At 52.0% G+C, this 25,841-nt stretch overlaps 2 protein-coding genes and 1 long non-coding RNA gene across 5 annotated transcripts; 1 reads left to right on the top strand and 2 right to left on the bottom strand.

Moving 5' to 3' along the window:
• The first annotated feature begins 8 nt into the window (after positions 1–8).
• ANKRD13A (ankyrin repeat domain 13A) lies at positions 9–13,341 on the top strand. Of its 3 annotated transcripts, none has more exons than XM_038152118.1 (16): positions 167–305; positions 654–806; positions 2,869–3,001; positions 3,120–3,244; positions 3,694–3,739; positions 4,323–4,466; positions 5,665–5,860; positions 6,438–6,504; positions 7,432–7,513; positions 8,184–8,242; positions 8,834–8,970; positions 9,267–9,424; positions 9,815–9,919; positions 10,105–10,256; positions 10,445–10,509; positions 11,271–13,341. In XM_038152118.1, exons 2-16 carry the CDS (start codon positions 711–713, stop codon positions 11,467–11,469), a joined length of 1,764 nt encoding a protein of 587 aa, XP_038008046.1. In that variant the 5' UTR covers positions 167–305; positions 654–710; the 3' UTR covers positions 11,470–13,341. The 3 variants fall into 3 exon arrangements, with proteins under 3 accessions (XP_038008045.1, XP_038008046.1, XP_038008047.1); XM_038152119.1 differs by lacking the exon at positions 167–305 and adding an exon at positions 2,257–2,310 and having other exon boundaries at positions 386–806; XM_038152117.1 differs by lacking the exon at positions 654–806 and having other exon boundaries at positions 9–305.
• A 1,001-nt stretch (positions 13,342–14,342) lies between these two features.
• Positions 14,343–16,328, bottom strand: LOC119707339. The gene is made up of 2 exons (XR_005258750.1): positions 16,168–16,328; positions 14,343–16,049 (listed from the first exon to the last, which is right to left on the bottom strand). It is a non-coding gene; the product is annotated as an uncharacterized LOC119707339 (long non-coding RNA).
• A 146-nt stretch (positions 16,329–16,474) lies between these two features.
• Positions 16,475–24,619, bottom strand: LOC119707627 (sodium-dependent serotonin transporter-like). Its single transcript, XM_038152883.1, has 13 exons — positions 24,445–24,619; positions 22,654–22,788; positions 22,344–22,563; positions 22,069–22,207; positions 21,740–21,874; positions 20,944–21,047; positions 20,208–20,335; positions 20,015–20,127; positions 19,682–19,813; positions 19,492–19,591; positions 19,180–19,280; positions 17,643–17,810; positions 16,475–17,434 (listed from the first exon to the last, which is right to left on the bottom strand). The coding sequence occupies exons 1-13, from the start codon at positions 24,617–24,619 to the stop codon at positions 17,354–17,356; spliced, it is 1,731 nt and encodes a 576-aa protein (XP_038008811.1). The 3' UTR covers positions 16,475–17,353.
• Positions 24,620–25,841: the final 1,222 nt, after the last annotated feature.

Genomic DNA, 25,841 nt, shown 5'->3' with positions numbered 1-25,841 from the left:
CAGCGCGGTGACAGGAGAGACGGGGCTTCGGAAGCCTGGTGGAAGAGGCCGCTGTGCGGCAAGCCCTGCCCTCACCCGCCATGGCGGGCGGGCGAGCGAAACCAAGGCCGGGCGAAGGCGGGGTGAGAGCAGCCGGCGCTGAGCGCTCCCCCCGCGCGGAAGGCAATGGGACCGCTGCGGGCGGGACGTTCCATCTGTCCGCCCGCAGAGGGGGAGGGGGAGCGCCTTCCGCTTTCCGTGCGGTTGGCGGTGGCGGTGGAGTGCGGGAGACAGCGAGGAATCCCCCCTGCTCCGGCCACGCTGTGGTTCGTGCCAGCCGTCCCCGGAGGGACAGGGAAGAGGGACGGGACGGCTGAGGGGGCGAGAGCGGGGAGAGCCCCGGGAGCGGCGCTGAGGGGGCGAGAGCGGGGAGAGCCCCGGGAGCGGCGCTGAGGGGGCTCAGGGAGGAGACCCTCGGGAGCGGGGGGCTGCCAGGGGCACCGGGAGCAGGGGAGACCCCCGCGGTGGGGTTTTGCATGGGGCTCCCCTTGGAGAGGGGCGAACGGTTCGCAGGGGTTGCGGTCCGGGCTCACACACACACACCTGGGCCAGGCGGGTGCCAGCAGAGGCCAGAAGCTGAAGGGGTCAGGGCTCGAGTAACTTGGGGTCTCCAGCATCCAGAGAGGGAAGCGTGAGGGGCCCTGGCTGCCCCTGCCCAGGTGTGTGCCGGGATGAGCTCCCCTGGCGGGGCCAGCAGCGCCTTCCCCCTGCACGTCCTGGTGTGGAATAACGACTACAGGCGGCTGGACGAGGAGCTGCAGGACCAGGTAACGGGGGCCCGGGCCCTGCGGGGGCTGCTGGGCCTCGCTCGCCGCTGTGCCGGGGAGAAGCACCCTGGTGGTACTGCCAGGAGCGTTCGCTGGGCTGGAGGGATGCCTGCTCTTGGTTACCTGTTTATTTGTGGTGTGGGAGTGATGTCAGAAGGTGTAGGAATATACTTTTATGGCAGATACTAAATGTTGGCTTCCCACGGGTAAGGCTTTGCTGTGAGCAAAGTGCAGTTGCAGCTTTGGGGGAATTAGGAGTGGCTCAAGGAGAGCAGCTGTGATGGACATTAATTTATTTATTAAAGCAATAAATAGTGGTTATCTTAATGGGAAGTCAGCGTGCAGCAAAGGTGGACATCAAACCAGCCCCCACTTTGCTGAGCACCATCAGTTCTCATAGGTTTGTTGCTGCCCAAGATTGGGGGCAGAGTTTTTGTATTGGTTGGAATGTTTTCAGCATCTCTGGTAAAAAAAAAAAGAAAAAATGGATCATTGTTCTGTGCTGGAGAGTAGAAAACACAAAGCTGTCCCCTCTCTGGGACATGGTGACGTAAGGAAATGGCCTGAAAGCTGCAGCAGAGCTCGAGCAGCAAAAATCCTTCTGGCTGAGCTGCTGTGGAGAAGCTCTGACAGGGGCTGGAGTGAGGTACAGTTAATAAGCAGAGCTGATGAATTAATTATACCTGACACCACAAGTACGTGAGCCCAGGACCAGCTGTGCCACCTCCGGACTGTCACCTGCAGCTCTAACGGTGCACCTGACTTACTAATTCCTGCTCAGAGCATGTTCCTGCCCTGGTTTGGGAGAATCTTTGGAATGCAGTCACTTTTTATCTTAATTTATGTCACCTTCTGCATTAACAAAAATCTTTAACCTCACTGGGACCTTGCTGCTGTGTGTTTACTTCTGACACCTGTGAGAGTTTGTGGTTGAAGAGGGATCACTCAGCAGCTCCCACCTGTGGAATGCTGCTTCCTCCTTCCATTCCCTGTGGGAACCAGGAGTGTGTGAAGATGGACTGTCTCTCTTACTTCCTTTACCTGCTCTTAAACATATATATATATTTTTTTTTTTAAGTATTCCAAAGATGTATTTCCCCCCTGCTTCTTTGGGATGAGCTTCCTGCTGCCGGAGGGACGCGGGAAGGGATCAAAGGCACCTCCCAGCTGCAGCTGGAGTGGCAGACGGGGTCGGGCGTGTGGGGACCAGGGAACAGCACCAAACACAGTGGGGAGGGACCCTTGGAGCTCTTTGGTGCTGCAGTGTTGGAGCTGCAGGAGGTGGGGAAGCAAATGAATTAATGTTCCACCCCGGAAGTGAAGATGCTTTAAAGCGAAGCTTTCCCACTCTCTGTGAGATGTTCCGACTCAAAGCTGTCAGATAACGCTGTTAACGTGCATAATAACCTTCCTTTCTCATTCTGCTATTGACTTTCCCCTTTTCCTTTAGTTATAGATGCTCTTCTGTTTCAAATCTCTAAGCTAATAGTGAAAAATGTGTAAGGTATGAGTATGTTGTGCTTGCATGTTTTGGATATTTGTGCCTGCGTAGTTTATTTTTGATTTTAGTGACTCGTAGAGAATGCCCTCACTCCTCATTGTGCTGTGTGTGCTTTGTGAAACACCATCTGCTTCTGTCCTTTCCAAAAGTGCTGTCCAAAAGCTGTGTTGTACGCCCCGTTGCCTTTTTTCCCCCTTTTCCCCCATTTTGTTGTACAGTTCCAGCCCTCTGTGGGGTCTCGGGCTCTCGGCTGTCCGTGGGGATGAGAGCTCCCATCTCCTCCTGAGCCTTCTGGGGGGAGCCGGAGGGGATATAATGACAGAAAAAGAAATGAAAAGCACCAACAAGAACTCCTGTGCTACAGATTGTGTGTCATTTCTTAGGCCCCGTTCTGCTTCTCCTTTTATTCCCGTGGGGAAGCGAGCCAGCCCCGCAGAAGGGCGGCGCAGGAGAGTTTGGGAGCGGATCCGTGGGAACGGCAGGGAATGTTGACTCCTGGATTAACCCTCTGTTTGTGCAGGCTCTGATGAGCTCTGTTCCTTCTCTCTTGGACACTGGCAGGATGTTGACCAGCGGGATCCACGGGGCCGGACCTTGCTGCACCTGGCTGTTTCCTTGGGTTACATCGAGTCTGCCAAGGTCCTCCTGCAGCACAAGGCAGATGTGACCAAGGAGAACGCGCAGGGATGGACGGGTGAGGACAGCCTGGGCAGCCACCTGGGCTGTAATTCCTTCAGTAGCACACGTTCTGTGTTTTCCTGGGGAATTTTGGTCAGCAAAGCGACACGAGGCTGTGGCTGGGTTTCTTTCAGTTTTGCACGAGGCTGTCAGCACGGGGGATCCAGAGATGGTCCAGCTGATCCTGCAGCATCGGGACTACCAGCAGACCTCCATGACCCTCGGAGGAGTTCCTGAGTTACTGCAGAAAATTAACGAGGTAATGATTTATTGAAGAGTAGACTCTCACTCCAGACTGAAATCACTGCTTGAATTCTCATTTGAGTAGCTCAGTTGAGTGAACTATTGCAGTCAGCTGGGCTGTTGTGTTTTGTTCCCACCTGCATATTCCATAGTGCTGAGGGATATGGAGGCTATTCCTTGACTTGATTTAAATCCTTTGTTATGTACTCTAACATTGGAGGCTGAATTTTGAAGGCATTACTGCCCCTCCAGTAAAACAAGGAAGAACAGCTCCCCAGAAACCAGCAGAGACAGGGCAGTGCCTGTTGTTGCTACTTTCAATTTCAGTTTTAGCATTTGCTAATAATTTCTCCAGTTCTGCTCTCCTTTTTTTTTTTTTCCCTTTATCTAAAATGTTCACAGGAAATGCTGCAAGGAATGACAAACTATTTCATGAGGTATTCATCAGATGTTTTCTTTCTGCAGACTCCTGACTTTTACGTGGAAATGAAATGGGAGTTCACTAGCTGGGGTAAGAATCTTGCTCCTTGTTACCAATTCCAAGCTGTAAAAATGAGTTACAAATGTCCCACAGCACAGGCAGGGAAATAACCCTGGAATCCTCCTCTCCTCCATCTCAAAATGACCTCTCGTGCTTTTGTTGCACAATTAGTCATTGTTTCCTGTGTGGTTGTTTTTGGTAGTGGAGAATTTAGCTGTTGCTGAAGACTTTTCTTGGGGTTTTTTACCTGTCCCTGGCCATCTGGTCATGTGTTATCCATGGATGCACTGGTTGTTTGGGAAGTACCTGCTTTTCCCTGAAAGGAATGAACACTAATCCTCACAGCTCACTAAATATTTCAAATATCAAACTATTAGACTACCAGGCACGAGGTTTATGCCATTTCACACAAATATCTTCTTCCTTTTCATATTCATCTTTAAATTAAGCCACTTTTGCCCTAAGCTGGTTGTTCTTAAAGCTGAAGAGGATCGGTGTCTCACCTCCTCTGGAATGCCATTCCCAGGAGTGAGCCATCCCTGTGCCTGAGCTCATTTCCTCTGTGCTGCGCCTGTTGCACATTTTCCCTTTCCATTTCTCCCGTCTCTCCCAGTGCCCCTGGTTTCCAGGGTGTGCCCGAGCGACGTGTGCCGCATCTGGAAGAGCCGGGCCAAGCTGCGCGTGGACATCACCTTGCTGGGCTTTGAGAACATGAGCTGGGAGAGGGGCAGGAGGACTGTCATCTTCAAGGGAGAAGGTAAAGAGTTCACCTGTCTACTGCTGTGGGTCTGCTGGGCAGTCAGGACTTGGTGAAGGGAAGGAGAGATCTTGACTCCATTTCAGAAGGCTGGTTTATTATATTATGATATATATTATATTAAAAAGACCACATTATTACTATACTATAAAGAACAGAGAGAAAGATTCATTAAAAAGCAAGACAGGAATAGAAAAGAATGAATAACAAAGTTCTGTGACTCCCAGAGGGTCCGAGAGCTGCTGCTTTCTTGATTGGTCACTAAGTAAAAACATTCCGCATCGACCAATCGAGGAAGCACCTGCTGCATTCCACAGTAGCAGATAACAAATTATTTACACTTGAAGCTGAGGCTCTTCTCAAGAAAAGAAAATCCTAGCAAAAGGATTTTCACAAAATACCACAACCACACCTGTCTGCACCACTGACCCCCAAATACTGTGTGAGCACAGTGAGAAATCCTGATTTTACACCAAAAAGGCCTCTTGTGTGTGGTATTTTTCTGGTCCCTGTCGGAGGAGGAAGGAATAAATCTAACTCCATGCTCTTAGAAAATGAATTTATTATTTTATAGTACTATATTATATTAAAAGAGTGCTATATTAAAACTATACTAAAGAATAGAGAAAGGATACTTACAAAAAGCTTAACAAGATACTAATGACAAACCTGTGAATCTCTCTTCCAGAGTCCCGACACAGCCTGGCTGTGATTGGTCATTAAGTTAAAACAATTCACTTGTTGGATAAACAATCTCTACCCACATTCCAAAGCAGCAAAACACAGGAGAACCAAGTCAGATTATTATTTTCATTTTCCTCTGAGGCTTCTCAGCTTCCTAGGAGAGGAATCCTGGGCAAAGAGGATTTTTCAGAAAATATGATAGTGACACTTGTGTTTTATGGAGGTTTTATGCTTATGTTTGTGTCTCATAGAGATACTGTTTTATGATGGCTTAACTTCTTTGCTTTGAATAAATCTGAGATAAAAATTTGGTGATGGGGTAAAATGTCAGTATTTTCCTGTTTCCCTCCTTTTTTGCTGCCCTACATATAAAAAATAATTTTTGTTCCATCTCCAAGTTTGATCCCAGCTGAGTGCAGAAACATCCGTGTTTGATACACCATATACCCCCAGCTTTTCACCCTGGAGCACTTGCTGAGTTTTTTAACTTGAAATGTTCTTTTTCTTCCACCAGACACGGGTGGCTGGGCAGAGCTCATCGAGATCAACCACGATGACAAGTTTGTCACCACGGAGAGGTTTGAGATCTCCCAGCACATGAAGCGTTTGACTTTGGGATCGATGACGCCCAAGAGGAAAGACGTGGAGAGGCGCCTTACATCCCCAATCATCAGCACGTGCCTTGATACCAAAAACATCGCTTTTGAAAGGTAAGGCTCAGAGTTTCTCTTAGCAAATAAACATTTTGATGTTACGTCTGAAAAAAGCTTTAATGGCAAACTCGCCAAAGCTTTGATAATCAAAACTTTCAGGGCTAGGTCTGAAATGAATTTAAGCTTCATAAATCGCTAGAGGAAGAAATTTGAGTTGGTCAAATTGCCACTATTGCTTGGCAAAAAGTTCCCAGATGAAAGAAATCAGTGGCAGAAAGCTTCCAGTTTGTCATATGAGTGGGATAGAATCATTAAGGTTGGAAAAAACCTCCAGGATTGAGTCAATTGCTCACTGCAAATTTGCATTTCACTCAAATCCATGTGCTGGAACAGATGGACAAGAACTTGGATTAGGTAACAAATAAGTCAACTCTCACATGAATACTTTAAGTAAACGTGCACAGTGTGTCTTTTAACAGACACATATTTGTCTTTCTTCATGACTACGCCTATTATGCAGGTATCTGGGATTAATAACCTGTCAAATGTTGTTTAAAATGAGATTTAGAAGAACCAGCTGGGGGTTGTATGAAATGCAGCTGTGCAAACACTTGTGGTGTTCCCTTTTTGTCAGAACCACATCTGGATTCTGGGTATGGAGGACAGAAAAATCAGAAGGTGTCAATGGTTATGAAGCCAAGGTAAAGCCTGTTCTATTCTTCTTGCAGATTTTGCAGTAAATTGAAGTCTGGCTGTGCTTTTTCTGTATTTCCTGACTATTTCAGGTCTTAAAATTCCTATTGGGACATTCATTGTGTTGCCAGCAGAATTGGGCTGGAGTGAGGAACGTCCAGGCTTGTGGGAGGGATGGAGCTTGTGTACAGGAATGTCACCAGGGGGATCAAATAGGGGAGAAGAGGGACAGAAGAGTCAGCAGAGCTGCCTGCAGTCCTTCCCTTGCAAAGGCTGCCACTTAACTCACACTTGAACGCTGCCATTGTTTCAGTGGGTGAAAGCTGAGGAACCTGCTGGTAATAACAGCACTGCAAGGGACCAGCAGCCTTGAGTGGCATCAGGAATTCATGAACTGGGCTCTGCCCTGCCCCTGAGCCACACCTGCTTAGAATGGTTCCACCCGACACTGGTTTTGACCTCTGTTTCACCTCAGTGAAATATTTTTCAAGGTGGTTTTGCAACCTTACTGTGGGAAGAATTTAGGTTCAGAATCACAAGATTTAATTTCCCCGATTCTGTGTGTACTCCAGGTTTGGGAATTGGTGCAATAAATTACATTTTGTACTTTCATTCACCAGAAGAGTAAGTGCTGAGAAGCTTTTGCATTTATCTGAAGGTTTTTCCTGATAAGACTGCAGAGCTGTTCAGCTGGAAAGAGGGTTCATTAGTGTTCCCAAACTGTCACTAAATATAATTTCTGAGGTTTTATAACTAATCTCTGATTAGAAATAGTGTTCCCTGACTTTCCTTTTCCATTCCTTCTTAAAATCTCTTGGAAATGCCTGTCTGGTGTTGAGGTTGGTTCAGCTAGTTTTGTGTACATGATATTTTACTGGTGAACTCTTTTTTAACCTGTGATGCTGCTTGGTTTTTGTCCCTGTATTTTTCGTAAGGTCTACACGGCAAACAACGTGAACGTGGTCACAAGGATCAGAACAGAGCATTTAACAGAAGAGGAGAAGAGGAGATATAAAGGTATCTTCCCCATAGGAAAATTTGGAATAATTACAAACACCTCCTTTGTGTCTGAAGAACTGGGCAGACAAACAAGGAAATTCCCTTCTTGCTGACTTTGCCCTGATTTTCTTTGACGCGTTCTATGTCTGAGGCAGCTCATTCTTTCACTCTTAACCTACCAATGAACCTGGTTTTATCCCAGCTGTATTTAGAGGAAGGAGAAACCCTTCAAACCTGTTGAAAGTTTGCTGACAGTTTTAAAAGGCTGCACTTTCCTGCTCTGGAATGTATTCCTGCCCTTACTTCATTTTGGCCATGGATACAATATTCACAGAGGCTTTGTTTGCTTGGATTTTTTGTTTTGGTCTACTAATTTCTTCTGGTGTTTGAATTAAGAGTAAAGGGTGACCAGCCAGTAACTTTATATGGAAATTCTCCTACCCTGGGGCCACTGAGGCACTGGGACTCATAAAGGTGTCTGCTAATTATAGAAACCACTGAAAATCTGTGCTCTGTTCTGTGTGTTGTACCTGTTTTATACCGTCAGCTGTAGGTCCTGGGCTTGCCTGGTAAAGCTCACAGGAGATCTGAACAGCTTCCCTTTGGGTGGGAAGCCTGGCCTGAGTGCCAGTTTTACTGCTAATTAATGCTAATTGGCTGTTTTTGTTTTCCCTCCTGTTACCTGAAGCTGATAGGAGCCCTCTGGAATCATTCCTGGGGACAGTGGAGCATGAATGTGGTGCTCAGGTGAGTGTCTGGTGTCAGCACAGGTCACTGTGCCAGTAGGAATTCCTGGTGCGTGGAGTCACCTCTGGTTTCCTTAGTTTGTTTTGATTATGAGGTTTTCATTTGCCCTGAGGATGTTTCAGTTTGGCTGGAAATAGGTGAACTTTGAGATCCCTTCCAACCCAGACCATTCCATGATTCCACCTGGCTTTAGAAGCTCCCTTGCTTTAAGCTGTGAAAGAACAGTGGATAAAGGATTTGCTGCTCTCTGTCAGGATGGCATTGCACATTTACAGGGATTTAGAGATTTTGGGTTCAAATTCTCCATCCAAGTTTTGACTTTACTAAAGGGTTTGGAGCCTGGAAATGCTGTGGCTCCTGTGTGTATTTCTAGTTGGTTTCCAGCTTTAAAGTGTCTAAGATTTTTTTCCTGTCTCTAAAAATGTGGAGATTTTAAACCTCAGTAAAACAGAGTAAAACCTCAGCCTAATAACAGCTGCTGTTTATGGCTGTGTGTCACTATGTGTGAAATAGGGAAGGAGTTACTTCACAAAGGGTAAATTAAAAGTTTCTTGTAGGAACCACTGTTCATTTTCCTCTCTTTCCTTCTAGAGTACATCCAGGACTACAGAATATGCTGCAACCAACAATCCCACTGCTATTACTCTGGAGGAATACTTTGACCCAGAATTTGATTTGAAAGGCAGAGACATAGGAAGACCAAAAGAAGTCACTGTTAGAACACAGAAGTGAGAAATACCATTTTAACTATTTCTAGTTCGTCTCTTCCCAGTTATCTAATCCCTGGAAACCATTTTTACAAATATCCAGTGTTGTTTTTCTGCCAGTTTTCACAATTAATTAGAAAAGAGATCTTGAAGTATTCAGCTATAATCTATTTTTAATTCTACTGAGTCAAAGCAAACATTTGGGCTGGTGCTGTAACTTGTTAGTAACCTCCTGTCCCTGCCCAGCTGCCTGTTTTGCTTTGCATCTGTTCCTGAACTGTGAATTTAGGATGTTTTTATCCTACTTTGTCTTTAAGATTTAAAGCAACCTTGTGGATGAGTGAAGAGTTCCCCTTGTCTCTTATGGAACAAGTCACTCCAATCATTGACCTGATGGCCAGAACCAGTGCTCATTTTGCCAGACTTAGGGATTTCATCACTCTGGAATTTCCACCAGGATTTCCTGTCAAAATCGGTAATATTTAGTAATTTTTATCGTAATATCTTGTCCATTTTTTTCCCTTTGGTTTTGCATTATGTTATTTACAAAAAACCAGAATTGGCCTTTTAGTTGTCTCACTGCCACCTAAAACATTGTTTTGTACATCTGGAGTCAATCCAGAAATATCATTTTAAACACAATGTCATTTCTGTGACAATGAGCTGTTGTCACCCCCATTCCTCTTAGCTTCAGTGCCTTAAATTTGGCAAATCTTATTTTAAAATAAGAGATTTAGAGAGTGATTGAGAACAACTAAAGCCACTTTCTTGGCGAGTTGAGTTCCTCTGTGCTTTGTCATTATAGGAAGCTGTTGTGGAAGCAAATAGGCGTTCTCATTTTGACAGAAATCTTGTGTTCTTACAGAAATTCCCTTGTTTCACGTGCTGAATGCCCGAATTACTTTTGAAAATGTCAACAGCTGCAGGACAGCTGAGAGAACCTCTCCTGGAGGTGCACAGAGTGATGCAGGTAAGGGATCCCACCTTTTTACATCCCTGCCCCTGGAATGCACAGAGGAGGGAGAAGCTGGACTGCAGGGAATGGAACAGGGGGAGCTGCAAGGCGTTACTGCAAAAACATTCATCAGAATCTTTTCAGTCGCAACTCGTTACAAACAGGGCGCAGTGAGTTTTTAATTTGTTTGGCTTCTGTAGGTGCTAATTTTGAGGTTGACCAGTCGGTGTTTGAGATCCCCAAATCCTACCTCATCCAGGATGATGGCAGGAACATCCACGTGCAGGATGAGGATAATGAGATCATGCAGTTTGCCATCCAGCAGAGCTTGTTGGAATCTGGTGCAAATAAAGTAAGTGCTGGGGTCTGTACAGTGGCAGCTTGGGCAAGGAAACCAGTGTAGGCTCAGCTTTTCAAGACTTTAGAGGATAAAAATAATGTATTTCAAAGAAGAAATAAAGGTGGTTTAAGGGTTACTTTCAGCAAGTTCCTCTGCAGATCTGATAACTGCTGTGGAATTGTCTCTTTGGCCGTCTCTAGGAATTGGAGGTGCTTTCCAATGGAGCAGTTGCATATTCCTCAGACTTCAACATGCAGTATCAGAAGTAAGTAACCTTTTTTCACATCAGACCATGCGGTGACAGAGCAAAAATAGCCCCAGCAGTAGCATTAAGCAATTTGACAAATTTTTTTTTGGTGTGTATCAGTAGCAAATGCACAAAACTCAAGGTTTCTTCTTGTACTTCTTCCAACTTCTCCAAGAAACAAGAACTCCAAACTGGGCCTCCCTGGTTTGTGTTTTGTAGTTCTTTCCAGCTGTGGGGCTGGTCTGTGCACACAGCAGATTCTTTACCCAACATACAAACCCAGTCCTTCTCTTCTGCTCCTAAAACTCTGAATTTGAGCCCTCTACATTGAGGGTTATTAAAAGCTGCACACTTCAAGGCAGCTCTTCTTTCTTTTCAAAATCCTTATGTAATCCTTAAAAACATAGATTTAATGGACCCTTAAAAATGGGCTCTGGTGTCTGTGGAGTCTTTCTGCAGTTAAGTGCAAAGAAACCAAGAACTGAATCTTCTGGGTTCTTCTGCCTATGAAAAATCCTTTAAACCAGGTGAGGATGCTTTTAGAGGCCCATTGAAAATATCACTGTTGGCATCTATGAAAGATTCAACGGAATCCCTGTTTGTCTTTGGGAATTTTACAAGTGTTGGAACAGCTGCTCTCATATCCTCAAACTGTTTTCTCCCCTCTGGGAGAGATTTTCAGGTTTGTGAGTCTAAACCAGTTGCCAGGGAGGATCATTGCAAGGAATATGAGACAGGCTCTGTCTCTTTTACTTCTCAGAGTTGTTCTTTTCCATCAGGGCACTGCAGGAGAGCTTTCTGTCAAGATCAGGGAACTCCCACAGCAGCAGCTCCAGTGAAGCCTCCAGCTTTGAGAAGGACTTGCAGCTTGCCATGGAATTGTCAGTGAGGGAGCAGGAGGAGCAGGAGAAGCAGCGTCGGGAAAAGGAAGATGCAGAGCTTCAGCAAGTTTTACAGCTCTCTCTCGTGGAAAAATAGCTCCTAAGTGACCTCCTGAAGCAGGGATGACCAAATCTGTGTAAAACTGGAGATTGTCAGAGCTGTCAGTCTGAAGACCACTCCTGGATTGCTTAAGGAAACATTTTACTGCCTTCTAAGTTGGCATCAGCTGCAAAAACCTGATTTATTTTTGTTTGGGGGAGTTGTAGATCACAGGACTCCACATTTGGCTCCCCAACCATGCAGTCTTAGCTTTGAAGGAAATGGTTTTTTTTCCTAAACTTATTTATTGACGAGCAGATGGAAATTTTGCTTTGCATCAGGATGTAGGATTGCAGTAAAGCTTGAAAGCCTGATTTATGGAGAGTTCAGGAGGGAAACTTCATTACTTACCAAAGAAATACTCATCTGCTTCATTATTTCTCAATAATTCAAAGCCATTGCCTGTTTTTCCAGCTGTTTTATGGGAGAGCATCTCCCTGCCTCATCACACACAGTAGTTCTTCATGCTGACAGATGTTTTCTGTTAGTTTTGTTTAGATATGGTTATCTCTCCTCTAGTTAATGAGACTTTTGGCTTAAGAGGGATAATTTATACTTGAACAGCTCATCCAAGCTCCAGATTAAACCAGTGCTTTCTGAAAAAAGGACAAAACAAGTAGCCAGTAACATTTTTGATGCTGAAATGGGACCATCTGTCCAGTACAGCAGCAGTTTCTGCAGTGATTCCAAACCAGCTCATTCCCCTGCTCAGAGGGCAGCAAGAAATCAAGGGATAGATACAGGTGCTTCTTTTGGGATCTCTTGGTGTGCGTGGCTGAGTGTGGGTGCTAAATGCAGCCAGGAAAAGAATTCAGGGGAGATTTTCATGTGTCCTTATTGGAAGAGAAGTTTAATTCTGCAAGGGAAACGTGTGTTGCTTTGTAAAACCCCAGCGCTTGTCCTTCATGTGAATACATCTATTTTTTTACCTGAATATTTTTATTGATTTAAAACCAAACCACTAGGCCTACACTCATCCAACTGGTCTTGTAACCAGTTTTAACCAGCTTTCCTCAGGTTTTTGGCCGTACAGGATCTTTGTAGCTCTTTTATCTGCACTCCTCTCAGTGTTTACAGTACTCACACTGTGACTCTCAAGTGCACTCCACAGGTACACGATGAACAGCCACAGGAAAGCCTTACAGTTGTTAAACGTGAGCAATATCCCTCTGCTCTGGCTGGCAGGGCTGGAGGAACCTTTGGTACAGCTGCTCTGAGCTTGCTCCTGACACTGCTCCCGTTCCTCAGGCTGAACAGGGCAGTTCTGGGTGACCAACTATTAATTAACCAATGTAAAATCACTCTAAAATGGACTTGATTATAACCAGGGGGGCAGTTGGAACCCTATTTTAAACCAATAATCCATTGTTCTACATAGGAAATTATTACAGTTCTTCAGTGTATACACCAGGACTGGCCTCTCCACACTGGTTTTGTTCCCTGGCACAACTTGCATCCCTGAAAACACCTTCCTGGGTGCTGCTGGAATGGGAGCTGCCCTGCACAGGGGCAGGGGGCTGGGTTGGGATTTCTTTCTTTGCAAAGGGGATTCTTGTGACTGTCACAGCTGGGAGAAGGGAAGAGGCCTCGTGTTGAGCTCCTGACAGAGTGGGTGGTAGGAGATGGAGCCGTGGGCATTCCTCCAGTGGGAATAAAAAGTGCTGTTGCCTTTACAAACCTGCCTGCCTGGCATTGCCTGTCTTCTGCTAAGCTTTTCAAAGGTTACAAGAGGGGTAAAAATAGCATTTTTCAAGCTGACTTGTTCTGGTTTTATATTTAAACTAAAGAACATTGAGCACTTTTGGTTAAAGTTTTGTTACGCTCCTGCTTCTTAGTCTGGGACTGTAAAATAAATTGGATTAGCTTTTAGGCTGGTTTTTTTTTTTTGTCTTTCTTTGACATTTGTATCATTCCAGCTAAAAGTAGAAGGCCCTGCTTCCCTCAGCCAGGTGCTGCTTCTCTTAAAGCCTACATTAACCCTTTGAGTGTAAGATGGACATGCTCTGTGTGCTGGAAGAAAAACCAAAGGTACTGCACATTACAGCACACACAGGTATTTTTTCTCACTTTATTTGGAGTCTTTTTTTTACTAATGATCTGTCTTTTTCTACATTAAAGTGACATTATCATCTCTGAAATTCTCCAAGGTAGTTCTGGCTTAGTGTGAATCAGACACATAATCCCCAGAACCACTTTTTGGACATTTTCAGCCAAGTTTTGAGCCTCCCTGTCTTGAGAAGGGGGAGTCAGTACAACACGGAAGTTAAGGCAGTGAAAAGCAGGAAACCCTATTAATTTCTCTCTGCACCTTCTTGAAAGAGAGGAGCAGAGGGTTCAGGGTGTGTTTAATATTGAGGCCAAGACTGTTGTGTGAACAGTCCAGCCTCTCAATCTAAGGCAGCTTGAGGCTGATCTAGGAAAGAGAAGCCCAGGTACAAACACCTGTAGCTTCTTCTAAAACTATAACCAGCTTGAAAAGTTCTTTAAGTTGATGCTGTTAGTTCCTGAAAGCAAGACCGTGTGCTTTTTTGTGCTTTTGACCCCATTTCAAGGCTTTTTACATCAGCAATTCAAGATTTTGTTTATTTGGAAACCCTTCTTACACTGCTTCAGCTGAGTTTTGATTCATAGCTGAGCTGCTGGAAACTGCACAGCCGTTGTAGGATGTGCTTCCAGTGTGCTGTTAAAGGGCTCCTTGCTGACAAACATCCATGGAAACATTGTCCCAGCACTGCCATCCTGTTCCCTGGCTTCCCACTGAAAACAAGTTGGAGCCATGAGGGGACCAGAGGTGGGAATCAGGACAGCCTCACCCCCTTCCAGCCCAGTTAATAACAAACAGCACAGCCATGAATAAATAAGAGCCTGGATTGTTTACTGAGCGTTTTATTTGTACAAAGAGGCATAGCAGGGAGTGAGGAATGAGAGCAAACAGGAATTCTGCTCCTGGGAATGCAGAGCTGGGGCTGGGAGCTTCACCATCCACCCCCACGAGCAGCACAGGCTGCAGGCCAGGCTTCACAGCGACGAAGGACCAAGGGAAATCAGGAACACGGGAATCAGTGAGCAAAAGGAGGAGCAGAAAGCAATAGAAAGAACAGTGCTGCCTTGCTGCCTCACTCTTGGATTAACAACTCCATCTGCTCAAGGCCAGGCTCACTCTGTCATTTCTCAAAACAAAGAAAATCCCTGTTCAACGCCAGCACTCAGTCCTTGAAACAGAACAGAAAACACCTCAGATGCAGCACGAGGACTTGAGAACAGGTCAAGAATAAGTGTTCTGGAAGTTACATTTTAAAACTCTAAATAAATTACTAAACAAAACACCCCTATGTTAAATATCAAAGTAATTAGTAAAAATCCAGTTACTACTTTTAGCAGTGCAAAACAAAATAGCAGCATTTGTATGGAAGTGGGATTCAGTGTAAACACTTGTTACTGAAACTGCATAAAATGGGTCTGGCTGGAGCTCAAGCTCTTCCAGAGCATCTGCCTGGCTTGCAGAGCTTTGGAGGCTCCTGTTTCCAGGAGAACAGTGACCAGCACATGCTGGAATCCCTCGCTTGCACCCCAGTTCCCAAAGGTTCAGCAGGGCTGGTTTGATGGGAGGTTATCTGGGGCTTTTTAGCCAGGAGTTAAAGCAAATAACGTTGGGAATGAGAAGCCTGGCTTGGGAAAACTACAGCAGGATCAGGTCATGCATTAGTGTTTCTGCTCAGAGGCAGGAATAGACCAGACCCTCCACCTACTGCTGGCTGGGTCACTGAGCTTTTACCTTTGGAATATTTTTGAACGGGACCTTAAAGCTCATCCTGTTCTACCCCCTGCCCTGACAGGGCCAGCCCCCACTACCCCAGGCTGCTCCAAGCCTCGTCCAACCCCCAGGACTCAGCGTTCAAACAAGGACCTGAATTAATCAGAAAGCAAAAAGCAGACGTGCTGTGACCGAGCACGTGGAGCTGCTCCTCGGACAATGTTTTGCTCTGTTCTTGTGCCAGCCGAGGCCCCGGCTGCCTGCGCGTCCCGGGGATGCTCTGGAGCACACGGGGTCGGATCAGCCTCGCCAAAACGCTGGGATTTCGGAGGCGTTGCTCAGCCCCTGCTCCGAGCCAGGCGGGTTTGCTGCGGACACGCCCCAGGAGCTCCAGGAGTCTGCTTGCAGAGGAACAGGGTGATTTCCAGCACCCGGAGCCACATCACGATGGAGCCGTGTGATACGGCACGGGCAGAGATGGGTGAAAAGCCACGCTCGAATCCTCAGGGCATCCCCAGCAGCTGACGGGAGCGGAGGGGAGAACCGGGCGGGACCGGAGCAGCGGTGGCACGGTGGGTACCGGAGGGAAGAAGCTGCTGGGTCCGGAGCAGTGCCGGGACGGTGGGTACCAGACGGGAGAACCGGCAGGACTGAAGCGGTGCTGGGATGGCGGATGCCAGGTGGGAGAACTGGGTGGGATGCAGCATCCTCTCGATGCCCCGGCGGGTCCCGTTCCGCTACCGCCGCCGGACGGGCCGGTAGACACAGATGGCCATGAGGATGATGGTGAGCAGGAGAGCGCTGAGGATGCTGCCCAGCAGCACTGCGGCGGCAAGAGAAAGAACAATCATTAAACACTCCCAATTAAACCCTCCCTGAGCAACCCCCGAGCCCCCGGCCGGGTCGTGGCGGGGCTGTACCCGGCGCCCCTCGCTTCTCACCCAGGTTCTGGTGCTGCAGCACAGCGTAGGGCCGGCTGCGCTCCGCCGGGCCTGGGGACAGCGGGGACAGCGCCCAGCCCCGCGCCGCCGCCAGCCCCATCGCGCCGCGACACGCACGGACCCGCCGGCCCCGGGCTTTGTGCGCCGGGCCCGGCCCTGCCCCTTCCTGCCGCCCGCCCCGCCCCGGCACCGGCCTTCCGGGGGAGCGGGGCGACCGAGCGGCACCGGCGGCGGCACCGGCGGCGGCACCGGCACCGGGAGCGCTGCGCCCCGCGCCCGCCCGGGGCAGACCCGCGCGTCCACCCCGCGCGTCCCTGCACCCCCGTGGGCATCTTCTCCTCCCCAGCCCCGTGTGTCCCCCCCAAGCCCCGTGTGTCCCCCCCGGCCCCGTGTGCCCCCCCACGAGCCCCCGCTGTCACGGGCGTGGGTTCTTTCCGGTGTTTTAAGGGCCCCAAACAGCGAGGAACGGTGATGCTGCTCTGGGAGTGACGGGGCTGGGAAGCCGCGGCGGGTGGCTGATTGACACCGGCGCTGGGATGCCTCGCCCCGACCCAGGGTTTGGTTTTAAAATGAGATCTATTAGGGTCTTTTCCCTCTTCGAATGCCTATTCCCTGGATCCCCCGGGATGGGGCGGCAGGAGGCACCGACCTGCCCGGCTTCAGCAGCACCTGGGAGCCACCCCCGGGCTCCCCAAATTCCTCCGCCGGAGTTTGGGTCTTTGTATCAGGACAAGGCGTGTCCGGACAGCGACAGCCCCTCTGTCCCCCAGCCCAGCCCGAGCTCTGAGACGCGCACGGCGCTCCATGAACACAGCACTGCGAGCTCCGGCTCCTCTCTCTCCCTGCCCTCATCTCCGAGCATCAGCAGCAGCTTTATTTTCCAAAACACTCACGGCACAGCTACAGACATGCACGGGGGAACCTCCGAGCGAGGCAATTCCTCCACCTGCTCCGGGAGTTGGGGTTCTCCTCCAGCCCCGGTCGTTTTGCCCAGGGGCCGCAGCCCTGGTCCCGTTCTCCCTGTCGTGCTTTTCCTGCAGCAGCGAGAACGGGCTCTGCTCCGCCAGGACCTGCCGCTTCCACCGGGATGCTCGTGGAGATGCCAGGTCCGGTCCGTGGTGAGGAGGGCGATGGCAGCTGCCCCATCGCTGTGCCAGGGAGCCCGAGCAGCTCCGTGTCCCCCCCGCTACAGGACGGGGGCCATGCCCAGCCCTTCTGCCGGGGGGGCTCGCATGAGCTTCTCGGGCCGAACGCAGACGGCGAGGCGCTGATTGAGACAAAACACAGCGCGTTTCCTCCCTGCCCTGGAGCCGCGCTGCTGCGAGCCCTCCCCAGCTGGGATTTGATTGCCACTGGAGCAAAGATGCTGAGGATGCATCCACAGCCCGGCTCCCCAGCCTCGGGCTGACCCCAGGGCGGTCCCTGCCCACCCCAGCCCACCCAGGAGCCGTGGGATTGTCAGTCCTGCTGCTGACCTGCTTGAGGGAGCCCGGTGTCCAGACGAGCTTGTACACCATGTACAGGGGGATGCAGACGAAGGACGATGCCCCGATGAGGAATCCCACGGAGCTGCTCCACTCGGGGTACTGGTAGTCAAAGAGGGTCAGGGGTGGCTGCTCCAGCAGGGAGCTGATGACGATGAACTGTAACGAGCAGAGCCACGGGGGCCTTGAGTCCTGTGAGCAGTTTGGGCCCCTCACACCCAGACAGACATGGAGGGGATGGAGCGTGTCCAGAGAAGGGAAGGAGCTGGGGAAGGGGCTGGAGCACCAGGAGCAGCTGAGGGAGCTGGGAAAGGGGCTCAGCCTGGAGAAAAGGGGGCTCAGGGAGGATTTTCTATCTCCCCACAACTCTCTGATAGGAGGGTGCAGCCAGATGGGGGTTGGGCTCTGCTTCCAGGGAACAAGGGACAGAACCAGAGGAAATGGCCTCAAGTTGTGCCAGGTTATGTTGGACATCAGGGAAAATTTCCTCACCAAAAGGGCTGTCCAGCCCTGGCACAGCTGCCCAGGGCAGTGGCGGAGTCCCCATCCCTGGAGGGCTTTTACAGATGTGTGGATGTGGGCCTTGGGGACATGGGTTAGTGCTGGCCTTGGCAGGGCTGGGTAATGCTTGAACTCTTTGATCTTAGAGGGCTTTTCCAACCTAAATAATTCCTGATCTCCCCAGCCCTGGCACTGATGGCAGCTCACCCCACAGGTTAGCAGGGTACAGGGATGGAACAAGATGATCTTTGAGATCCCTTCCAACCCAAACCGTTCTGTGATTCCATGATTCCATGAGCACCCTCCACGTCCTGCTGCTCCCCCTGTCATCCCACATCCCAGCCAGCATGGACATCACAGGGACATCTCCCAGGCTGCCACCCCTGGCTGGGTGAGGGTTGGGAGGCTCTGTCTAACAAGCCCCGTGAGCCGCCGGCCTGCGAGGGCTGCTCAGCCCTGTGCTGGAACAAAACCCTCTGCTGTGTGCTTTGATGATAATGCTCCTCTCTTAATAACCAGGGCAAAGTGCTTAGAGCCATAATTAATCCTCACAAGGCCTCTTCTCCTGCAGATCCAGTGAGATTAGACCCCTCTGCTGGCAGCAGCCTTTGAAGTGCCCTGGGAGCTGCCGTTTCAAAGGGACACATCCAGCCCAGCACACGGGAGATGCACCCGTGGCCAGCCCTGCCAGGGGTGCTGGGAGGATGAGGCAAAGCTGAGCTTGCACCTGTGTGAGCACCCAGCTTTGCCCTGGCGCTGTGGAAAAGGCTGGAAAATGAACTTCCAGCTCCCTTTCTTGGTGAGGCCCTGGGGATGTGGGCACTGTGGCAGTGCCCCTGGCTGGGGCAGCAGCACGGGGAGGGCTGGCATGAGGTCCCACAGCCCTGTCCGCTCTCCTGGCAGCTTGGTCACCTCGTGTGGGTGAGAGGGGAGTTATCCATGGCAGGGAGAGCTGGGCAGCAGAGGGGAGTGGCTGTCCTGCTGGGTGTCCAGAGGCACAGCGATGACCTTGGCCATGGATACTCACCGCCAGCAAGGCTGGGCTGATGGCGACCCAGCACAGCTTCCAGAAGAGCCCCGGGGTGAAGCCCAGCATGGCTTTGACATCGTGGGAGAACCTCTGGATCCCTGCCAGAGGAGAGAGCCCTCACAGCCCCGGGATCCCGCTGGGGACGTGGGGTCAGGGGTATCCACGCGGACACAACGGCCTCTGTTCCCATCCCAGCCTGGCCAGGAGCCACACACGGGATCCAGTGCCCGGGATTTACTCACCTGTGCAGGGTCACACACCCGTGCGGGTGCCCATGGAGTGTTTTCCATGACAGAGGCAGTTTCTTACCATAAAACCAGGAGACAGCGATGGTTTCCAGCAGCACCACTGCCAGGATGGAGCAGCCAGCGCCGAACTCCTCCAGCAGCTTCACCACATAGGCTCCCCCCTGGAGCGGCAGGAGGAGGGGGAGGCTGCAGACCCCACGGGGTGAAGGAGGGGATGTGGGGCAGGGCAGGGTGGTGCCAGTGGAACTCACGTAGGTGAGGGTGCTGAGGGAGCCCAGGAAACAGACTGTGATGAGGCCGAGGACGAAGAGCTCCCGTCGCCCTGCCAGGACCTGGGGGTACTCGTCCATCACGGCCGTGATCACGGCCTCCAGGCCTCCAAACTGCAAAGGAAATGCTGGTGTGGGGTGGAGAAATGGGATGTGGGGACAGTCCTGCTCTCCAAGAAAATCTGCATGGCAGAGCGGGGATGTCCCATCCCATCACCATCCCAGGCCAGAACTCCCCTTGTCACCCCCCATCAGCCATGGGACATGGCCACCCCCGGTCCCTGCTGGGGACACAGCTGGGCTGTCCCCTCCTACCGTGCTGTCCAGCCCCAGGGTGATCATCATCAGGAAGAAAATGATGGCGAAGAAGGTGGATCCCACCATGTTGGCAATTGCTTCAGGGTAGGTGATGAAGAGGAGGCTGGGCCCTAGGAGGGGACACTGGCTTGGTTGGCTGTTCCCTGGCACAGCCCTGGGGGTGGGAAGAGGCTGCTGGAGGGAGGAGAACCTTTATCTCTGGCGACATCCTCCACCTCCACGTCCCTCATCTCGGCCATGTAGCCCAGCACGGTGAAGATGACGAAGCCCGAGAGGAAGCTGGTGAGGCAGTTCACAGCACTGGTGACCAGCGCATCCCTGGAAGGCAGAAAAGAGGCAGAGACCCCACTCCAGGTCAGCCCTCACCCCGCTCCAGCTGCCCTGGCCTTCCCCCACTCCATCCAGTTCCCTCTCCTGGCCTGTCGCACCAAAACCATCAGTGAAATGGGGAAAGATGCCCAGCCTGCAGCCACGGGGACCAGGGGCTGTTGGGATGGTGCAGTGGGGACCAGAGGCTGTTGGGATGTGGCAGTGGGGACCAGGGGCTGTTGGGATGTGGCAGTGGGGACCAGAGGCTGTTGGGATGTGGCAGTGGGGACCAGGGGCTGTTGGGATATGGCAGTGGGGACCAGGGGCTGTTGGGATGGTGCAGTGGGGACCAGGGGCTGTTGGGATATGGCAGTGGGGACCAGGGGCTGTTGGGATATGGCAGTGGGGACCAGGGGCTGTTGGGATATGGCAGTGGGGACCAGGGGCTGTTGGGATGTGGCAGTGGGGACCAGGGGCTGTTGGGACGTGGCAGTGGGGACCAGGAGGTGTTGGGACTTAGCAGTGGGGACCAGGGGCTGTTGGGATGTGGCAGTGGGGACCAGGGGCTGCCAGAACGTGCCTCCACTGCAGCTGTGCCCGCTGGGATGGACCCTCACCGGTAGCAGTTGTTGTGGAAGTGGTTGTAACTGGCCAGAGCGAGGAGGACTCCAAATCCAGGGCCCAAGGAGAAGAAAATCTGTGCAGCAGCATCCACCCAAACCTGGAGGGAGAAACAGCAGGAGGATGGGCAGGGCAGGAGGTCCTTGGGGCTGGGACAGAGCTGGGAGGTGCCCCATGGTACCAATGGCATGGACACCCCATGGCACAGGGGTGGGACTGTCAGAGAGGAGTGTCCAGACCTCCTGTCCTGCCTGCCCCGTGTCCCCAGGAGATGTCCTGGGGGCTGAGGAGCTGCTGTGGCGTGGAGTGAGCTCGTTCCCACCCTGGGCTCCTGCAGCAGCCGGACTCAGCAGCATCACCCGTGCTCACCCACGCTCAGAGCAGGGGTGGATGGAGGGGAGCCCCGATCCATGCCCACTCCTGCCTGGCACATTCAGTGCTGGCAGCACGGCCCTCATTACCTTTAATGAGAATTCTCAAGTGCTGCCTGGTAATTACCCACAGGAAGCCCATTGTCAGCCCAGGGGGGAGCACAGCACAAACAAAACCGGCCAGAATGAGATGGGTGATTCAATTACGGATTTACATTTCCAAGAGCCTGTCCAGGACCCCTCGTTTCTGTGGGAACAAGGGCCCCACTGCCCTGTGGCGGGGCCAGAGCCGTGGGCAGGGTTGGGTGGGTGTCCTGGCAAGGGGTTTTGGGTGCTGCCCTGCCCCGATGGGTGGGTGGGTGTGCTCTGGAGGGCTCTGGGTGCTGCCATGCCCCGGGCAGGGGGTCCCATCCTCACTCACCGCGGTGCTCAGGAGCTTGCCCCAGTCTGGGCGCAGGTAGAAGACAACTCCTCTCCAGGCTCCAGGCAGGGTGGCCCCTCGGATGAGCAGGATGAGCAGGACGACGTAGGGCAGCGTGGCTGTCACCCACACCACCTGGGGGGAGGCAGCTGTCACCCCGTGTCACCGCCAAGCACCCAAACCCTGTGTTGGGCTCACTCGGGGTGGCCTCAGAGGCAGGGGATGAGCAGGAGGTGACATTCCCTCTTCCACAGTCAGGTGGGTGGCAAGATCCTACCAGGTGAGGGGTCCCTCCTGCCGTGGCAGGGCAGTGCTGGAGCCCTCCTCACCTTCCCAGAGGTTTTCACCCCTTTCCACAGGCTGAAGTAGACGATGGTGAAGATGAGGAAGAGGCAGAGGAGCAGCTGCCAGCGGATCCCCCCGATGTCATACAGACCCCCGGATTTCTGGATCTCCAGGACCTTCCTCCTGCAGGCAGGGATCCCCATGGCTGGGAGCAGGCTCAGCCCCTGGCAGGCAGTCCCTGAGCTCCTCAGGAGCATTCCCACCTCAGAGCCCCCTCAGGGACGTGCCCAGCTCACGCCACCCATGTCCGAGCACTTACGTGTAAAACTCCTCGGCGGGGGACCTGGAGAAGTTGGTCCAGGTCACGTTGCTCTTCCCAAAGTAGTTGGTGCAGTCAGGGGTGTTCCAGGGGTTGTCACAGCTCGCCCAGGGCAGGGTGCCCGAGAAGGACGAGTAGAAGTAGTAGAGAGCCCAGGCAATGATGGTGTTGTAGTAGAAGGAGACGTAGAGGCCGATGATGCAGATGGCAAAGCCGATGCCTGGGAAAAGCAGGATCGGGCTCAGCTTTGGGACACGGCTTTGGGGACCCGCTGGGGGTCACGGTGTCACCCCAGCTGGGCGTCTCTCACCTTTAAAGATGGGGCAGATGCGCCTCCAGATGGGGATGGCACCTGTCCTGTGGAACTGCCCCAGGGCCAGCTCCATGTAGAAGAGGGGCACCCCCCCAAAAACAGCCATCAGCGTGTAGGGGATGAGGAAGGCTCCTGCAGGGTGGGGAGCAGAGCAAGGTGAACACCAGGCTGCCAGGGGACCATGGTATTGTCACCTCCCTCCCTCCTGGCACTGCCCCAGCAGGTCTGGATGTGTCCGTGAGAAGCTTTGGGAATGATCTGGTCAGAGGAGCTCAGAGATGTGAGACCCCGCTTGGTGTTCCAGCTTCCTGGGCTCCCAGGACAGCCCTGCTGGAGTCCCAGCCCTTGCTGGGGAGGCACCATTTGGCCAGGATGGAACAAAGAACCACACAAACCATTGGGACACGGGGGAGGGGACACCCAGCACCCCTCAGGTCTGGAAGAATTTCGGAGGAAAATCTGACTGAATACGCACAGCCACCCCAAGACGCATAATTAGTGCTGTAATCTGCATTATTCATAACATCCTCATTTTTACTGGGGCTACACTTGTACCCCATGGAGCTTTTGGAAGTGGAACTGCTCTCTGAGTTCTGCTGGGATTAGTTAATTTAACCCCCACGGCTCCTCCCTCTGACAGATGTGTGTGTGTGTGTGGTGCGCCCCAACATTCCCAGTATCCCCAAAACCCCCAGCACCTCCAGCATCCCAAATACCCCCAGCACCCTCCTGCAGCCCCCCTGTCTGCCTGGCAGGACTGGCCCAACAGGACCAAAGTGTTTTCAGTGTTTTCCTCCCAGGCAGAGCCTGAATTGTGGGTGAGACCAGTGCTGCCCATCCCAGTGTTCCCCCTCCACGGGGCTGTGCTCCCCCAGAGCTGCTCCCTGAACTCCTCACCCTCCCCTGTGCGTGGGGCAGGTAAAACCTCCCACCCGAACCACAGGCACGCAGAGGGGCTCAGCTCTGCTCCCAGTCCCACAGGAGCAACTCACAAATAACTCCATTTCAACGTGGGCACCTGGGATCCACAGTTTTGCCTTGAGTATGGAACTAATTATCTCTTTCTAATTTTCCCAAGCAGTGGAGGATGCTCCCCGAAAGCCAACTTTGGCAATTAAATCCCAAACAGCACAAAACTCTCATCCCTCCTTTTTCATTTCCACGTGAGGGGGGTTTGTATCCCGCTCCATTCCCAGCAATTTGTTTGGTTGTTGAAGGTTTTTGCCTTTGTGGTGTTTCTGTGTCTTCACTTGCTGTTGATGCCTCAAAGCTGGGGCTGCTCGTGAGGTGCAGCACTGCCAGCCAGGACCCACAGCAGGAGGGTGGGATGCTCATGAGGATGATTTTAAACCAGGAGCCATCCCAAAGAGCAGCTTCCCAGAGTCCCAAAATCATTAGGTGTGTGAACCTCCCAGCCCAAATTCACGGATCTTTATCCTTTTACCCAATTTGGACCATGCGAATGTTCCCTTTGTGATCCTAGAGCTGCCAACGCACCTCTAACCCCAAAGGGAGAGGAGGGAAAGACCAGGAAATGAGGAAAGGACACCGGGGAAGGAGGATGGAGGGAGAGGAGGAGGATTTTGAATGAAGAAAGACACAAACAGAAAAGAGACAGATGTCGGGAGAAGTTGGGTCGGTCTTTAAACCGCCCTGTCTGAAGCGGAGCAGCTGGAAACAAAGAAGGAGAAGAAACAGTGAATTCTTCGGGGTGGGAAAGGTGGAAAACGAGGAAAAAGGCATCTTTTCTCCAAAAGAAGACTTAAACAAACCCAGTGGTGTCCTTACCCCCTCCGTTCTGGTAGCAGATGTAAGGGAAGCGCCAGACGTTGCCCAGATCGACGGCGAACCCGACGACGGAGAGGAGGAAATCCATCTTTTTGCTCCACTTGTCCCTGGGGTGGGTGTGGGGGTTTGGGGGTGCAGGGCTGGCAGGGGGACCCAGGCAGGGCTGCTCTGCCATCCTGCCACCCCGGCAAATCCTGCAGGATTCAGGCTGAGTAACTTGGGGAGGATTTCTGTGTTGCTGATGACAGATCCGAGGAGGGGAGGGTCAGGCTGACTGCGCTTCCCCACCTCCCGCTGGAAACCCACGGCACGGCACGGAGAGCAGCCGGCAGGGAAACAGAGCCGTGCCCTGATCAAAGGCAGCCGGGGAGGGCAGCCCCCGAGCGTGGGGACCAGCCTGACCCTGCAGGGACCAGCATCATCCCACAGGGACCAGCATCATCCCACAGGGACCAGCATGACCCTGCAGGGACCGGCATCATCCCACAGGGACCAGCATCATCCCACAGGGACCAGCCTGACCCTGCAGGGACCGGCATCATCCCACAGGGACCAGCCTGACCCTGCAGGGACCAGCATCATCCCACAGGGACCAGCATCACCTCACAGGGACCAGCCTGACCCTGCAGGGACCGGCATCATCCCACAGGGATCAGCATCACCTCACAGGGACCAGCCTGACCCTGCAGGGACCGGCATCACCTCACAGGGACCAGCCTGACCCTGCAGGGACTGCCATCATCCCACAGGGACCAGCCTGACCCTGCAGGGACCGGCATCATCCCACAGGGACCAGCCTGACCCTGCAGGGACCGGCATCACCTCATGGGGACCAGCCTCACCTTGTGTGACTAAACATCACCCCGTGGGTCCCACCCAGGGGAGGGGATTCCAGCTCAGTTTTTGGGGTTGAGGTGGTAAAATTGGACTGTGTTTCCTCGTCCCTCCTGCCAAATCCTTATTTCTCTCTCCACGGTGTGTTTTGCTAAGGAGGTGACATTGATGCTTGCAGGGGAAATTCGGGAATCGTGGAGTGGTTTGGGATGGAAGGGACCTTTAAAGGTCGTCTCATCCATCTGGGCTCGACAGGTCTCTCTGGGGTGTGAATTGCTGGGAAAAAGCCACAGGAAAGTGAAATAACTTTCACAGCTGAGCTGTGACCAGAGGGGGATGGCAGCATCCCCAAAGCCACCGCTCTGCCCTGTGACAGTTCCACAGCAAAATTCATTGCAGTGAGACGTGTCTGTGCAGGCCGTGCACAGACCTGGGGTCACCGGCTTCTCCCGGGGCTCTGGGGGCCTCCAGCCCTGGCTTCCACAGCCTTTTCCATCTTTAATTAAAAGAAGCTACAGGAGAGCCGGAGCCGGAGCTGCGGCTCCAGGGCCATGGTGAGCGGG

The sequence above is a fragment of the Motacilla alba genome, chromosome 15 (assembly GCF_015832195.1).
Source record: "Motacilla alba alba isolate MOTALB_02 chromosome 15, Motacilla_alba_V1.0_pri, whole genome shotgun sequence".
In the NCBI taxonomy this organism is placed as follows: Eukaryota; Metazoa; Chordata; class Aves; order Passeriformes; family Motacillidae; genus Motacilla; species Motacilla alba.
Note: the sequence above shows the minus strand (reverse complement) of the source record. Positions and strands in the feature narration are given on the sequence as shown.

Coding starts and splice junctions, on each gene's coding strand:
- LOC119707627 (XM_038152883.1), bottom strand. CDS start 24,619: ATGGCAGAGCAGCCCTGCCTGGGTCCCCCTGCCAGCCCTGCACCCCCA. Junction 20,128..20,207: donor GGATGTCGCCAGAGATAAAG/GTTCTCCTCCCT, acceptor GTCCCCTCCTAG/GGCCCAGCCTCCTCTTCATC. Junction 19,592..19,681: donor CCCTCAGCACCCTCACCTAC/GTGAGTTCCACT, acceptor CTGCCGCTCCAG/GGGGGAGCCTATGTGGTGAA.
- ANKRD13A (XM_038152117.1), top strand. CDS start 81: ATGGCGGGCGGGCGAGCGAAACCAAGGCCGGGCGAAGGCGGGGTGAGA. Junction 4,467..5,664: donor TGTCATCTTCAAGGGAGAAG/GTAAAGAGTTCA, acceptor TTCTTCCACCAG/ACACGGGTGGCTGGGCAGAG. Junction 10,510..11,270: donor TTCAACATGCAGTATCAGAA/GTAAGTAACCTT, acceptor CTTTTCCATCAG/GGCACTGCAGGAGAGCTTTC.